General features: G+C 37.3%; 1 protein-coding gene across 23 annotated transcripts in view; it reads left to right on the plus strand.

Moving 5' to 3' along the window:
- cacna1aa (calcium channel, voltage-dependent, P/Q type, alpha 1A subunit, a) overlaps positions 1-15,293 on the plus strand; it is a 136,048-nt gene that overhangs the window by 28,748 nt on the left and 92,007 nt on the right. For all 23 annotated transcript variants that reach the window (XM_037544727.1, XM_037544743.1, XM_037544747.1 and 20 more), the window contains exons 2-3: positions 842-947; positions 1,973-2,112. In XM_037544727.1, coding sequence (XP_037400624.1) covers positions 842-947; positions 1,973-2,112 — 246 coding nt within the window. The remainder of the gene's footprint in view (positions 1-841; positions 948-1,972; positions 2,113-15,293) is intronic.

Raw genomic sequence — 15,293 nt, forward strand, 5'->3', positions numbered from 1 at the left:
CCTTAACTTTGTCCAGCTTGACACGGTTTGAGACTACTGTGTCCTTTGTGGCCCTTAGTGGCCCTGTGTGGGAAAGAGTGGACACTCTGGCTCCATTGAAAAAAACTAAAGCAAATTTTAGACTAGATATGTCTTGGCTGATGGACTACATTTTTGGTAAGGGGGAAACTTGGAAAGTGTAGTTTTTTTTTCCAAACTGTCGATTTAACCGCTGTGCAGCTGCTGTGTTTATTGCTCTGTGTGTGTGTGTGTGTGTGTGTGTGTGTGTGTGTGTGTGCGCAAAAAGTATCCTAGTAGAGCATCTCATGCTGTTGACATGCATAGTGTACTCACCCTCAAGTCTTTGTGTACAGTGAGCCAAAGATACATGTCAGTTTGAATCACAGAGAGATCTAGGTCTGTGCTGGGTCTGGCCATACACACACACACACATCACATCATTGCCGATTATACCCATGCTAACCACTCAGGGAGCATGTGGTTAATGATGAGCCGTTTAAAGCAAGCAGAAACTCTCTGACTCATGTTGTTTCTCTCTTACATGCACACACACACACACACACACACACACACAGTACCCTACAGCACAAATGCACACATTACTTCAGCATGGATACATGCTTACCAGGCCGCAGGCTCTACCAGGCGGGTGTGTATGTGTATTATACTGAGGCCTGCTCTACTACCGGTAATCCCTGATTCATGGCAGTGGCTCAGTGGGTTAGGATTTGATAACACAACAGTAGTCTTGAAAGAACATTTTGGTAGTGGTTTGGGTCGGGTGGGATAGTTATTTCTGATGTGTTACTTTATGGTTTGTTCCTTAACCTTTGACCCTCACTCCGTTTGAGTACATGATCCTGGCCACCATCATCGCTAACTGCATTGTCCTCGCTCTGGAACAGCACCTGCCCGACGGGGACAAGACGCCCATGTCTGAGCGCCTGGTAAGTCCTGTGTGTGTTTGTGTGTGTGTGTGTGTGTGTGTGTGTGTGTGTGTGTGTGTGTGTGTGTGTGTGTGTGTGTGTGAGTGAGTGAGTGAGTGAGTGTGCTGAGAATGCTATTTCTCCATTGTTAGCTGCTAACTCTGTCACATCTCTCTGTCAGCATTTTATTCATCTATTGTGTCCCATAAGACAAAGAGTGGGCTTATTATTGGATGTTGTAAATGGCAAATCTTGTAGAAATTTAAATCAGATGAAGCCTGATTCACACCTTTTACTTTCTACTGCTTAGTTTCTCTCCTGAAGAGGGGCCCTTTAACCCTAAGAAATCGAGAGTTGAGTTACTGTTGTTTTGCTCTATTTTTTATTTGATTTATATTTAGTTCATGGATTAAAAGTGTAGAATCTGCGCTTCTGCATTTCTCTCTCTGTTTTATTGAGCTATGATTGAACAATAATTCATATAAAATTACGATTTGCTTTTTTTATTAGTAGTGTAGACTTTGCGGAGTTGTTCAAAATGTTTACACATTGCAAAAAAAGGAAGAGATGGTCAAGTAACAAAGATATCCTTGCAGTGAAAACAACCTTTCCATGTTTGTCAGAAAGTAACTCACAACCAAGCAGATTACTTTGTTGTAGCCACCAATCAGATGGTTGGCAGAGGTAATACTGGTTAATTGAGTTTGTGATATCTGTGAAAGTCAGAATTGAACAGAAACAACAATCAAACAGAAACAGGGTGAACAAAACAATATTGCAGTTTTACTGTCAAAAGAAATCACATTTGGTATGAAAGATACTAGTTATGCATATATTCCAGTAAATTAAAAGACATCTGAATAAATTACACAAATTAATTGCATTTATTGTGTGAAGACCTCAAGTGTCTTAATGTAGGCCTCTTGTTCAATTCCTCATTGTCATAACTGCATGACTTATACATTAGCTCATAGTAGTTACAAAATCTTAAAACCAACAATTAAATAATGAGTTAATTTTAATTGTGATAATGATCTCTCTTTTAGGATGACACAGAACCCTATTTTATCGGCATTTTTTGCTTCGAGTCTGGCATTAAGATCCTGGCTCTGGGCTTTGCTTTCCATAAGGGCTCCTACCTCCGCAATGGCTGGAACGTGATGGACTTTGTAGTGGTGCTTACTGGGTGAGTCTCTCTTGCTCTCTTTTATGTTGTAATTTTTACTTAATTCATACTGTTCCTTGCTGTTACTTGTTAATAGTTTTCTTCATGTGAATTATCAGTTAATATCCTTAATGAAAAATTCACTCATCATTTAAATGAAGTCATACTTTTTTTACAACATTTTATGATTCTCATTGCTTGCTTTAGTCCTCTGCTCCTCACACAATCCAATAGTCCCTCAAGCAGGACTGTCATGAGCTAAGCAAATACTTACCATTAACAAAATTTTATAAATTTGACTGTAAAATGGGTTTCTTGCCTTTTACATTTTCTGTAATGTATGTTACATAATGCCACAAACTGCATGTACAAGCTCGATACAACATATGCAGAAGCGGTGATCTAATCTCAAGGATGACAAAATTGTATTAGAAATAGATAATTATGTTATATTATTCATTAACTTTCTGTTCCCAGGATACTTGGAATATTGAGTAAAGTTTATAAAATATTTTTGTTGTGCAGTTTGCAATATTAAATTTTTAATTCAATAAATAAAACCATCTGTAGCATAACATTATATTATTATTGTACTTAAAACATACAAAGATGATTTTAAACTTTTGATCAGTGCAGTATGTATGCAGTTTGAGTGTTTAGCATTATATACTATTTTCTGCTTATTTTTAAGACGTATATTTGAGAATAGCGTTATGTTTGCGTGCACAGCGTGTGTGTGCGTGCATGTGTGTGTGTGTGTGTGTGTGTGTGTGTTCTCTTGTCCTAATGAGCTCATGGTGAGGCAGGATCAGAGCAGACATGAAGCCCATAGCACAAATGTCACCATCACGCACACACACACACACCCAGATAAGAGGATGCATGGGGTGGCATGTAAAGTTCTGGTGAAGATGTCAGCTGGAGAGATTTCATGGAGGGTTTTTAATAGGAAACAGCAGATGGATCAAGATGAAGTGCGAAAAAGAAAGGGTCACTGTCCTCCACCAACACCCCACACGTTTATACAATCACTCATCTGAGCTCTGTACAGATCTTAAATTATTTGTTTGATGATAATTTGAATTTACACATGGCTTGGTTAGTGTTATAGTTATTTATAGCAGCATGTAGGTCTAGGCTATAACATTAACCTACCTAGTTAGCAATGCTAACACTGTTGAACGGGGAAACTTTCTGCTTACCTTTTCAATCAGACGTTTATGCCTGAAATTTATGGTTACATAGAAAAAAAAATGACACCCAGTGTATTCTAATTGTATGACCTTACACACATACCAAGTAAATATCATTTTATAACTTTTTTTTATAACTCTATCCAGAACCCTACATATTGTACTGTTTAAGAATTCCACACTCACTGGGGTTTTTCCTGGGCCAAAATGAGGCAGAGGTGGTGCCATTCTGATCATGTGCACACGTATGCATGTGTAGCCTACCTTCAACTGGCTCACACAAACACTTTTATGCTATAATCTATGGTCTGGTAGTTAAGTAGATCCTCAGCTTTGCAAACATATTTAGTGAGTCTGTAGGCCACAGATCAGGTTAAAACAAACCCTGACACCATGGCGGATCACCCACAGGCGCCTTGATGTCAAATTCCGAAGGCCTGTGTGTTGGAGCAATTTACTGATTCATAAACAGCAAAATTCTGCAGCCTGTGTATGTGCACATATGCTTATCAGTACAAACACAACTGAGTCTAGTATAGCTTTTCAAACCTTTTATTTTATTGTATAAATATACACCTGCTCTACATGAAAGCTGTGTTTATCACCATTACTTTCTGGTCCTTGTACTGTATCTATCTATGTCTCCTCTTTTTTCTCTTGCTCATCACTCCGTCCCCACCCTCTTTCTCTTTCCCTCTGGTAACTAGAGTAATTACTGAACAGTCTGTCCTCCAGCTACCGCAAAAGAATAGGAACTGAGTGCGCTCTCTTTCTATCTCTTGCACACACACACACGCATAAAAATCATATCCTTTTTGCATGAACATCCCCAAATCCTTTTATGCTGTGGACTTTAGAGGGAGGTAGAGCTTATTTTGCCGCTTTGTGTGCTACCACCCAGACCAGCGGAGCAACATCAAAACTCAGCTTAGTGTTCACAACACTAACAATCAGTGAGCCGAAACCAAATGTCGAAACTGGTCCAAACTAGGGATGGGCTTTGTGAGTTATTTTGAGATTGAGTACTCAGACATTAAAAAAACAAGTAAGTAGTTACTAGAAAATTAAAAACAAACAGTCTCACAGTCTGTGCCATTTTTATTAGTCATGTATGTCAGTTTTATAACAGAAAACAACCTGTGCTTCCTTTTCTTTATTTTATAGCAATTTAGGCTGTTTCTTAAAAAGTAAATAATAGCCTGCTTTACATTTTGTTTATCAAGTTAGAGCAACCAAGTTACCAGTAGCAAGAAGGTGTTCTGCACCCTGACAATAATATGCCTTACATTTACTGAATTGAAAAATATTAGTGAAGTTCACAACATCCCATCTTTATAAATAATTCAAGAGTTTTATTTTAAGCTGACTCTCTTGTTGTAAACCACTATTCTTTTCTCATATGTCTGTTTTTGTTGTTGCACTGCTTTAACAATCACTTGCCTCTACATGTCATGTTTAAACAGTGGTCTGTGATTGGTTAATTTGCATGACAGTCAAATATACTGTTGATAGCAGTGACAGCAGTATTACTCTGCTGCTGCAATCTGTCAGTGTGAGGATGAACAGATAGTATGCAGTTTAGCTGAAGTTATTAATTGCCCAATCTAGTTTCACCTAAAAATATGTTCTTTTCTAGGTAGTGTTGCTAGCAAACTTTACATAATGCTTGTAAAAATCCCATTGAACCTAATAAGAAACTGTAGAATGCAACTCAAATTTTGTTATTAATTTCAAATGATATATATTTAGGATTTGTTTATCAGGTCGTATTGATAGAATGGATCATTTTATTGTGTAATGGCTAATGTTAATGTATTTAAATAATATGTGGTGTATTTATCGTCATTTCCAACCTGATTACATTACGTATAACAACACATACCAGCTTGGCTTCATAGCATTGTAAACTGGAAGCTTGAATGAGATTTTTACCAGCCAGTCCAGTCTCTCTTCTTTTTTTTTTGGAACATTTTGAAAACATTTCAAAGCTTTAGTAGAGTCGTATTGGGGAAAAAAAACAATTATTACAATGATTTGAGTGTTTTACATAGTGCACTACAGTAAATTCTGTTAAACTGGAATAATATCCTTTCATTGTGAAAAATCATGCTGTTGGTCAGTGTTCACTGATGATATTCGTGAAAAGCTCGGAAAAGTGTTTTATGATGTAATCTGCGACTAAAAAGGCAAATTTTCCGAATATTCTTACAAAATTCATCAAAATATCATGTAAAATACTGTAAATACTAAATAGGCACACTTACAATTGATTAATCTGTATTAATGCACCAAGATCCAAAAAATTGTCCTTAGAATTTAGTACTGATAGATGGGGCCATGCATCAGCGTGTATATAAAATAAACATCCCAAAACTGTGTTAAATGTACTACATGTAAAACATGTTTTTGTTTAAATTGAGGTACTAACTACTGTAATATTTTCACGAAAATATGACCAATAGCTAAAAAAAATCACAAATTGCCTACAAAATACAATTATGGGCTACAAATGTTCTACATTCTAAAGTTCTGAAATAATATTTACTGCTCTTTACTAGTCCAGGTTAAAACAAACATAAATACCAGCAGAGTGAGCTTTGACTTGAATATCCATGTCTGTAATTTTGTATGCAGATGTCTGATTTCACACACACAGTTACACATTACACTTTGTCTCTGAGAATGTGTCTGAAATGCTTGTCTGTCTTACTGCTTTTGGATGTTTGCTTTGTAGTTATGCTATCGTTCTCTCAAAAACACAACTATTTTTAGCTGCGCTGTTTGTTTTTAGTAGGCTTATCTACTGGAACCAATTGGCTATTGCACCCTCTTGTTTACAGTTCAAAACATTTTTCAGCATGAGTGATAAACCCACTCAGTCAAATAGGAACTGTGGTTTGAAATGGTTGGAATTATTTTTTATCAATAACACTGGGTGAGCAGTTGTTTATCTGTTGGTTAATCATCTACTTCTCTAGGATTAACTAGTCTCCAAACTGTTTAGTAGGGTTCATATCTCTGCCAATATTGATCCTGTACATCAAATTCAGGGAGTCTATACTGTCATGTGTTTAGAATCCATGTCCGTATGTGTCTGTGTGTGACACTGTGAAAATGTCTGCAGACTTGTGCAGTGATGCATCTGTACAGATGAATTATGCAAATGTCTGTGCATGTATGTAGGTATAGATACTTAACACATGGACTCCTGTGCTGCTGTGTGAGCGGGTGTGAGTTAACGTGTGTGTAAGTAGGTCAGGCGGTGTGTGTGTGTGAGCGTTGCAGGAGAGAGTAGAGCAGCCTCTGCAGGAGTGCCTCTGCTTCTGCTGCAGCCATTTTCTCCTCACTGCCTGTCTCAGTGTTAATGTGTCATTGTGCCATCGAGTTCAGCACTGGTTTCTGATTGTAGCCGCCAGAGTATATTACTGTGCTTAAGAAATAGGTAAAGAAAAATTACATTTAATTATGTTTTACCTTGATATATGCATTCTGTAGACACTGCAAACCGTGTCTGTAAAAATGGGCAAAAAGTGGACAAAATTCAAGCTTCAAGATGGCTGCTGCTACTGTTTTTTCTATTGTACATTTACATATATAACAGTCTGTCATACGGTGTGAGAAAGCAAGCAAATCTGTTTGAGATCACTAAACAACTCGACACTGTTTGATGCAAATGTGTGATGGTTTAAGCATGTAAGCTTGCATGACGCCAATTAGTATACATAAGCTTCCATTATCTGTCAGCTACTTTAGCCTCATAGCTGCAGTGCAAAAGTGAAGAAAAAAACATATCTCGGGTGAGGCACTACATTTGGGATAAGCAGGAAAATTAGTTTTTTGCAGTAAGTAAAAAACTGCTGCATTAAATTTACAATTTCTTAAAATGTGTCAGTTATTTGCATGTAACAATGTTACACCAACATAGTTGCAGTTTTTCAGTTGACCTCTTTTGGACAGAATTTTATTCAACATTTTATTCATGTGAAACCAATAGACACATTTGAATCATGTAAATTCAGTTCTTTTTTTGCCAGTGTAGTTGAATTTTTATTCATCAGGGGCAGATGGATATAAAAACTTGCCCTGGCCACTCGGGCAACCGACCCAGTAGATATTGTGGCCAAAATTAAGAATTTTTGGCCAGAATTACTGAAACATAATTATAGTATTACTTGCATTTGCAATTGCAATGAAAAGGTATGTTTCAGTAGTGAAAGCCATTTAAGTGTTGCTTTGAAAAGGGAATCGTTTTTCGAAATGCTACATTAATAAGAACACACACACTCACTTGTGTACATTTAGCATACTGAAATTTCTCACAAGGGAGAAAGCACTGAAGTCACTTCTGTGTAAGAAGAAACCGTAAAACTGTGAACCAATGCATGAAAGCTTTCAGAACGAGTGAAATAGTTAATTACTACCAAAAAATGTTCAGTTATTATGTTATTCAATATAAGATTAAATTATTAAATAATCACTGTTTAAAAAGCATACAAGCTGAAGACAACATAGAAAATAGTTCTAAGCTGTAGTAGACCGTTTATTTTAATTACTGTGTTAATTATTTTTAGTAGTTGTTTTGTCATTAATGTATATATTTGTGAATGTGTGAGAATTTAGCTGGTCTGGTGGTTTGTTGAAAAAGGAGGGGAAAAAATAAATCTCTAAGGCAAGTGGTCACATGGACCACAGGCTCTGCAGTTTAGTGGTTAAATATGAAATATTGGAGTGATGGTTACTGCATTATTGCTGGAAAAATAAGGACGCTGTGTGTGTGTGTGTGTGTGTGTGTGTGTGTGTGTGTGTGTGTGTGTGTGTGTGTGTGTGTGTGATGAACAAGTGTATGTAGGGGGAATAGAGAGAGAAAAAGAGATAGAGGTGGGTACAGAGGAAAAGACAGAAAGAAGAAAGAGTGAGGAGAGAGGCAAAGGGGAAGAGAGAAATAGGAAGAGAGGAATGGAAAGATAGAGAAAGGAGAAAGAAAACGAGAGAGAGAGGGAGAGATTCAGTGTGTATGTGTGTGTTTGGAAGCTGCTCTGGATGATTGATCATCTGCAGCAGTGAGAAACAGGGTTACTGCAGCAGCTCCTACACACTCATTCGCTTGCTCTGTTTCTCTGTCTCCTCTCTCTCCCTCTCTCACTCTCTCCCTCACTTCTCTATTCTCCGTCCTTTACCTTTCCTCTCTCTCTCTCTCTCTCTCTCTCTCTCTCTCTCTCTCTCTCTCTGTGCTGCTAAGCCCAAGGGAGCAGTGAGAGACGCACAGAATCACGCGGCATTTCTCTCCACCAGCCACTGCAACCTCTCTCTCTCTCTCTCTCTCTCTCTCTCTCTCTCTCTCTGGCTCTACCTCTGCCTGTCGCTTATTCTTTCTTACATGCGCACACACACAGCTGTCCTGTGCTGCTCTCTTTGGTGTGTGTATTTGTGTCTGCGTGTGTGTGTGTGTGAATGGCGGATGTGCCTTTCAGCTTTGGATCTTTGAAGATGAAATGATTGTGCTTCCTCTCAACACCAATGCTTTGATACTTCGCACACATACACACACCCACACACACCCACCCACACACACACACACACACACACGTACTTTACTTAGTTATAGTCTTTTTAGGTTTATTTTCACTGTAGTGTATTTGTCCTCTTCTTCTTGCTGTTATTTTTGTGTAATACAGGCAAGTTGTTTCAGTTGTTTCACTATTTTGCTCATGCGTCCGAAATAATGTGATATTTTAATTCTGTCAATTTTAGAAAGACTGGATAGAGTTTAGTTGATTTAATTGTGTGATCAAGCCATGTGTGATATCGCTCCACAGCCATGTCTTAAATGGATTCCCATTTGCGTTTTAGGGCTCTTAGTGACTGAATCATAAAGTGGGTTTCCAAAATGAAATAAATAAATAAATAAAAAATTAAGCTCCCTGGCGAAACACCATAAAAACAGTAGCTTTGTACCATTGAAAATTAAGACCCTAATGTGTTTAGTCCCAGCTGCTCATCCTACAGCATAAACTTGTAATTAAATATGCACCCTAGTCAAGGTTTTGTGCGTTTTCCTCATTCCCTGCGCTTTTCAAAATGATACATCCATATGCTCAGTTACAAATAAGAAGCCAGCTTTATCCTAGAAAGCATCTAATGTTGTTTTATTTTTTGTGTCTAGTGAGTGCTGACACAGGCAGAGAATAAGAAAGTATCCAACGTATTGATTCCGATGTGACAATTCATTTGTGAATTGGGGTTCTATCTTAAAGATGATGAAAAGGCAATTTTCTAATTTGCTCTATGTACTAAACACCTGCTCATCTCCCATTTCTTCTGAAATCTTGTGTATTAATAATAGGGAGTTTGTCCTCCTGTGCTGCAGTTAAAGCATCTATTCTTCTTTACACTAGATGCTAGAACATTGCTGTGAGAATTTGATGGTATTCAGCAACAAGAGCATTAGTGAGGTCAAGTACTTATTTTGGATGATTAATTCTGGATCACTCAAAGGTTTTGGATGGAGTGCCATCATTCCAGAGAATGCAGGTCTACTAATCTGACGCTTGACATTGTGCATGGTGACCTTAGGAGTCAGTTGGTCAGTGCTTTTCTGGTGATTATACAAATTATGTATGTGTGGTTAAACACCTGTTTCAGCAGTGAGTGTGTCTCAAAGTAGCTGAATTCACTCAGTTACAAGGTCTATCTGGAAACTTTTGGACAGGTAGTGTTTAGACATTAAGGTATACAAATGACATAGAAATATCCAGCAAGAGGAGCAAGACAGAGAGTGAGAACTAACACATAGTTTATTTGTTTTACAGAATTTATTTGTTTAAGCGAGATATTTTTCACAAAAGTGAATTATTGACATAATTTTCTAACGTAACATACAAAGACAAATTGAATAAACGTGCTGATATGGTGTTGGAAGAAAAAGAAATACTACTGATTTTACTACTACTACTACTACTAATAATAATAATAATAATAATAATTATTATTATTATTATTATTATTTAATTGTATATTTTTACTGGATGTATGTTTATGATACCTTCTGAGACAATCACTACCTGCAAACACAATACTGAGCTGAGATTCTGGCACTGCATAATCATATATATGTATGAATTATATCAGAAAGACAGGCTCATAGTAATGCAGGGCATATATGTAGTGTCTGTGCATGCATGCATAAGAATAAGTGTGTGTGTGAGAGAGAGCACATGATAGTGTGTGATGAGCTCTCTGATGCCATGCTGCTTGTTTGGTGTGTGTTTAGCAAAACCTCAGTATATCCACACTGTGGCTGTATCAGTCAGCTTGATTTATATTTTGTTATTCAGAGAAACTGGGGATGGTTTAAAGCAATAAATCAATCAGGCCCCTCCCCTTGCCTTGTTAGCGCTGCGATGCTTGGATTCTATCAATGGAGGAAGATGGATGTTGCCATGGAAACAGTTATGAATGAGAGCGACTGGTAACCGTAGAAACTGTGTGAATGAGGAACTGCTGGTTGCCATAGTGATGCGGTGTAAAGGTAGATGGGCCTGCGGTCTGCAGTAGCTGCAGAGTCATCAGCATCTTTCCTCAAAACAAGCAATCAGAGTTATTTATTAAGGCATAAACAAAGATGGGTTTTGTGAACTGTACACTTAGAAATTTTTTTTGTATCCAGCACAGTACGTACAGTATTTTGTGTAAAAATGTAGATTAAATCTTAGTTTTTAAAGAGATAACAGACAGAAATGGTTGTTAAAGGACCAAAATCATAGATTTTAATGTATTTGTCTTGTATTTTTTCTTTTAAGTTTCCACTAATGTAATTAACCTCATTTCTTTAGTGGTGCGCTCAAGTCACTGATGTGGTTTTACGTACCAAAATCAGGCCTAATTCATTTTCACATTTATTTTCCTACCTCTCTTTGTAAGCAGCTTAGTTTCCATATATGAGCTGTATTGTCTGGGACGTGAACAGCAATTTTTTGAAAGTTCAGTAGTGGTTAGGTACTAAATAAAACTCAAAGGAAAACTGATGATACAGCCTCTTGAGCCCAAAACTGAGTTTTTTTCCTAAATGTGTGCAAGATGAGTGAGTGCAGTAAGTGGCTGTTAGTGAGTTTAGCATCTGCTGATTCTGTAGCGTAGATTTATTGCAGCTTTAATCAAACCCATCGGATTCCTCCATTCAGATGCTCCTGATGGTTCATTAACTCAATCAGATGATAACATTATGAGTGTGGAAAGTGTTTAAAACTGCTCATTGTGAGAGAGTGTTATCAACAAAAACACCTTTTCCTAAAGTATCCACTGGAGTTAAGAGTACAGCTCTGCAACATCAGAAGAATATTCTGGAGCAAACAGCTTTAGTGAATGTAGAGAAACATGTTACTTAATAGTAAAATATTGTTAATATTGAAATTTAAACAATCCTTTATTTCTGGTATTCAGCCTTGTGTTGTCTTTGTCTAATTCAGCACTACTCTCTTTTTCTTTCATTCCGTCCTCACTCTCAGCGTGTGTTTGGGTGTGTGTGTAAGGTGGATTGGCAGGTGATTCCCAGCCGAGCGCTCCCTGTGAATGGAGTGTAAACACCAGTGTGTGTGTCTGTGAGAATCCTGTCTTTACCCCCTAATCTCACTGTGCCGGAGTGCATTCTCCAGAGTCCACCGCGCTTCTCTTAGCACAAACCCAAAGGCCCTCAGCAAGGTCCATCTAGGCCCAGCGCCTGGCTCACCAGAATGGCTGACTTTCTGCCAAATTGGGCTACTTTTGGTTGGATTTTCTGAGCATAACATGCTTTGGTGGATGGACAAAATTTGACTGGTTTGATTTTGGTATATTTATGTATACATACAGTGCTGTAGAAAGGTTTAGGCAGATAAACACATTGTTTAAAGGCATTTAACTTTCAGTTAAGTATTTCAGTTTGCTTGTTAAAAACGTGATGTATTATTAAAATAAGTTCAAATAAACATTCAGTAAAACGTAACAAGAATTTCACCTTTGCACACGTATCTTTGCTGTCATGTTAAATGTACATTACAGACTGTTACTCTGCCTTCTGTATTTTGCCTTAATTTTTTGGTATATCAAAAAACATTGCAAAACCCAACCTATTAGCAGTTCTTTTTGATAGTGTAGCATTTATTTAGTCATTTATTTTGAAATAACCTAGAACTGCTTTGTGATACTTTCCTAAAGTTTTTGAAAATGATTTCAAACCTGAGGGAACCTAAATAGTATTTAAGTAGGTTAATCTTGCTGTTCTGGGCACACAATATACATTTACATATTATGCTCTGTGAGTAACTTTCAATGTATTTGGCCAAATTCTCCTCTTTCAATTTCTTGCTTTTTTTCCTCTTTCCATTTTTTCTTTACATGTTTTTGACATTGTACCACAAGATCTAAAAGGTGCTTGAATTTCACTTAATGAGCTCTGTGGCATCTTACTTTGTCTTGGTGGAATATCCGCCATTTGTTGTGATCTTTAAATGAACAGAAACGAATAAACACAGTTATTAAACATCACTGTACTACATGCGTGCATGTGAGCAGTTCTTTTTGATTGCCAGTGTATAATTAGAGCTCTGTAGAATGAAATCTTAACACAAGGGAATTGGATCAAATCTTGACTTCCAAATAAAAAACAGTATTGAACCACAATACTGTGTGTGTGTGTGTGTGTGTGTGTGTGTGTGTGTGTGTGTGTGTGTGTGTGTGTGTGTGTGTGTGTGTGTGTGTGGTCTACTTTAGCCTATGTTTCCTGCTGATCGATACTGCGCTACTGTTTATAACTCCACTTCCTGTCTGTCTCCGCCAGCACATCAGGGACTGATTCCTGCTGGAATAAACTGCAACTCATGCTGTTCTCAACTGTCATCATTAAGATGATTGTTTTCGTGTGTGTGTGTGTGTGTGTGTGTTTGTGTTAGACAGAGAGCAAGTGTGTGAAAGTCTGGGTTATATAATGAGTCAGGTAGAGCTGACAGTGGTGGCGATGGTGTTGGAACCGGAGCTCTATAAATAGAAGAGGAGAAAGATGGGAATAAAAGCAACCAGTCAGCATCTTCTGCTCTTTTCCATTCACTCCGCCCCTCCCTCTGTCCCAATCTCTCTCCTTCTCTCTCTCCCTTGTCTCTCTCACTCTCCTTTCCCCCTTTCTCTGTTGTCTCTCTCTCACACTTGCTCTCTTTTTCTCTCTCTTGCTGGTGTTCTCATTTTGTCTCTTTTGCTTTATAAAATAAGCTCTTTTAGGATATTTCAAATCAGCATGTTTAGTTCAGTAATTCATGGGTGCCTGATTTTGTGTGAGGAGCAAAAATGTCTCTGTATAGTTTTAGTTTATGTTTAGTTTTTGCAACATGACACTTTTAACTGTTGGTTGACTTAACTTTGGCATTCCATTTGCTGCACATGACATGGCTTCCTTATATTACTCATAAATGAAGGTAATTTTTCCCTCTTTTAAAGTACAGATGTTCTATTACGAAAATTATATTTATACATTAATGTGTAAGCCCAGTGTGAAAATAAATAATTTGATTGCTGCAGCAATATACACATGCTGTGTTCAGATAGATACAAAAATATCAGAAGTATATACTTATTCATCAGCTTGATTCATGCAAGTGTTTTATTCACAATATATTTCTCTGAATGCTACTTTGCTAAATTCCACTAAATCCCCCAAAAAGTATACAAATTACATAACCATTCTCTCCCCTCTGTCTTTTTCAAGTCTCTTTTCCCTTCTCTTTCACCCCATTTCCAGCCACATCTCTAGCCAAGCTTCTGTCTCCCCTTCATTCATCTGACCCTTTTCTAGTCCGCTTCCATTTTCTGAATGGTTCATTCTCTTTCAATAAGCTTGATAGATCTTCCTTCCTTTGAGCTCTCCATACACTGTGTGTGCGTGTGTGTGTGTGTGTGTGTGTGTGTGTGTGTTTGTGTAGGTTGCTCTATGGTTTTGGGCACACCTAGATTTCCAAATTGATTTTAAGAAATGAGGACGTTTTCTTTGTTTGTTTGCAATGTCCTTTTAAAGCCTGTCCTTAAGTCTCTGCCCTTTAATCTGCTCCTCTACTTTATAGAATAATGTGATTTCTTAGTGCTGTTGCATTTATTTTGATATGTAAACAATATGATGTAACAAAGCTGAAACATTTGTAGATTTTTCTTTTCTTGTGTCTTTTTAAACAAGCAAACACATGAATAGAAATATATTTACTTCTCACTGTTCTTTTATTTTAATGCTGAATAAATAAATCAGTAATGAGCATTTTCATAGCGAAATGAATTGTGTTCTAAATGTGCATGCCCGTCTTCTGTTCAGGGGTAGGAAAAATGGTAGCAGACAGAAAGCTACAATTCTAGATGTTTATCCGTTTTACTATAGCTAACTTGGACATGCATGCACACCAACTACTCTGGGAGCAGAATTAATTCATTAAAGTCCCAGGCCTTCTATATCCTAAGGATTATTATTTAATAACTACATGAAAAAAGGCTCATTTTTTTCTTAAGTTATAGAAGTCTGTTTCTTCCAGATCATTCGCTCCTGGATGTTTAATGAATTAATGAGAGCAAATTCAAAGTCTATGAATGTATCACTAATGACATGTTAGGTAAGATAAGGTTAATGAATGAAATAGAAAGCTGTGTAAATAAGTAAAAATTAAGAGAAAACCTTTACTTTAATTTTCAAAAGAAAGCTAAGGTGTCTCCAAAGATGTCCTCCCAGTACACAACAGATAGACAGGCATGGTGTAGTTAAGCAGCCTTTTACGTATTGATTTGCATGCATTTCACTCATCTTTTTCCAGTCAACTTGGTTAGGTTGTTAGGTCACCGAAGGAGATCAATTTACAGTTGCAAAATAATTAATCACAAGTAACAGTAACAGGGCACACATCTGTACACTGAACACATGAGTATTTAAAAAAGTCCTGTTATTTGTCTCTCATAGAAGCTATTCCAACTCTCCAAATCTACCTTACCTCAGTATTTCTTCCCAAA

This window comes from Pygocentrus nattereri, chromosome 14 (genome assembly GCF_015220715.1).
Source record: "Pygocentrus nattereri isolate fPygNat1 chromosome 14, fPygNat1.pri, whole genome shotgun sequence".
In the NCBI taxonomy this organism is placed as follows: Eukaryota; Metazoa; Chordata; class Actinopteri; order Characiformes; family Serrasalmidae; genus Pygocentrus; species Pygocentrus nattereri.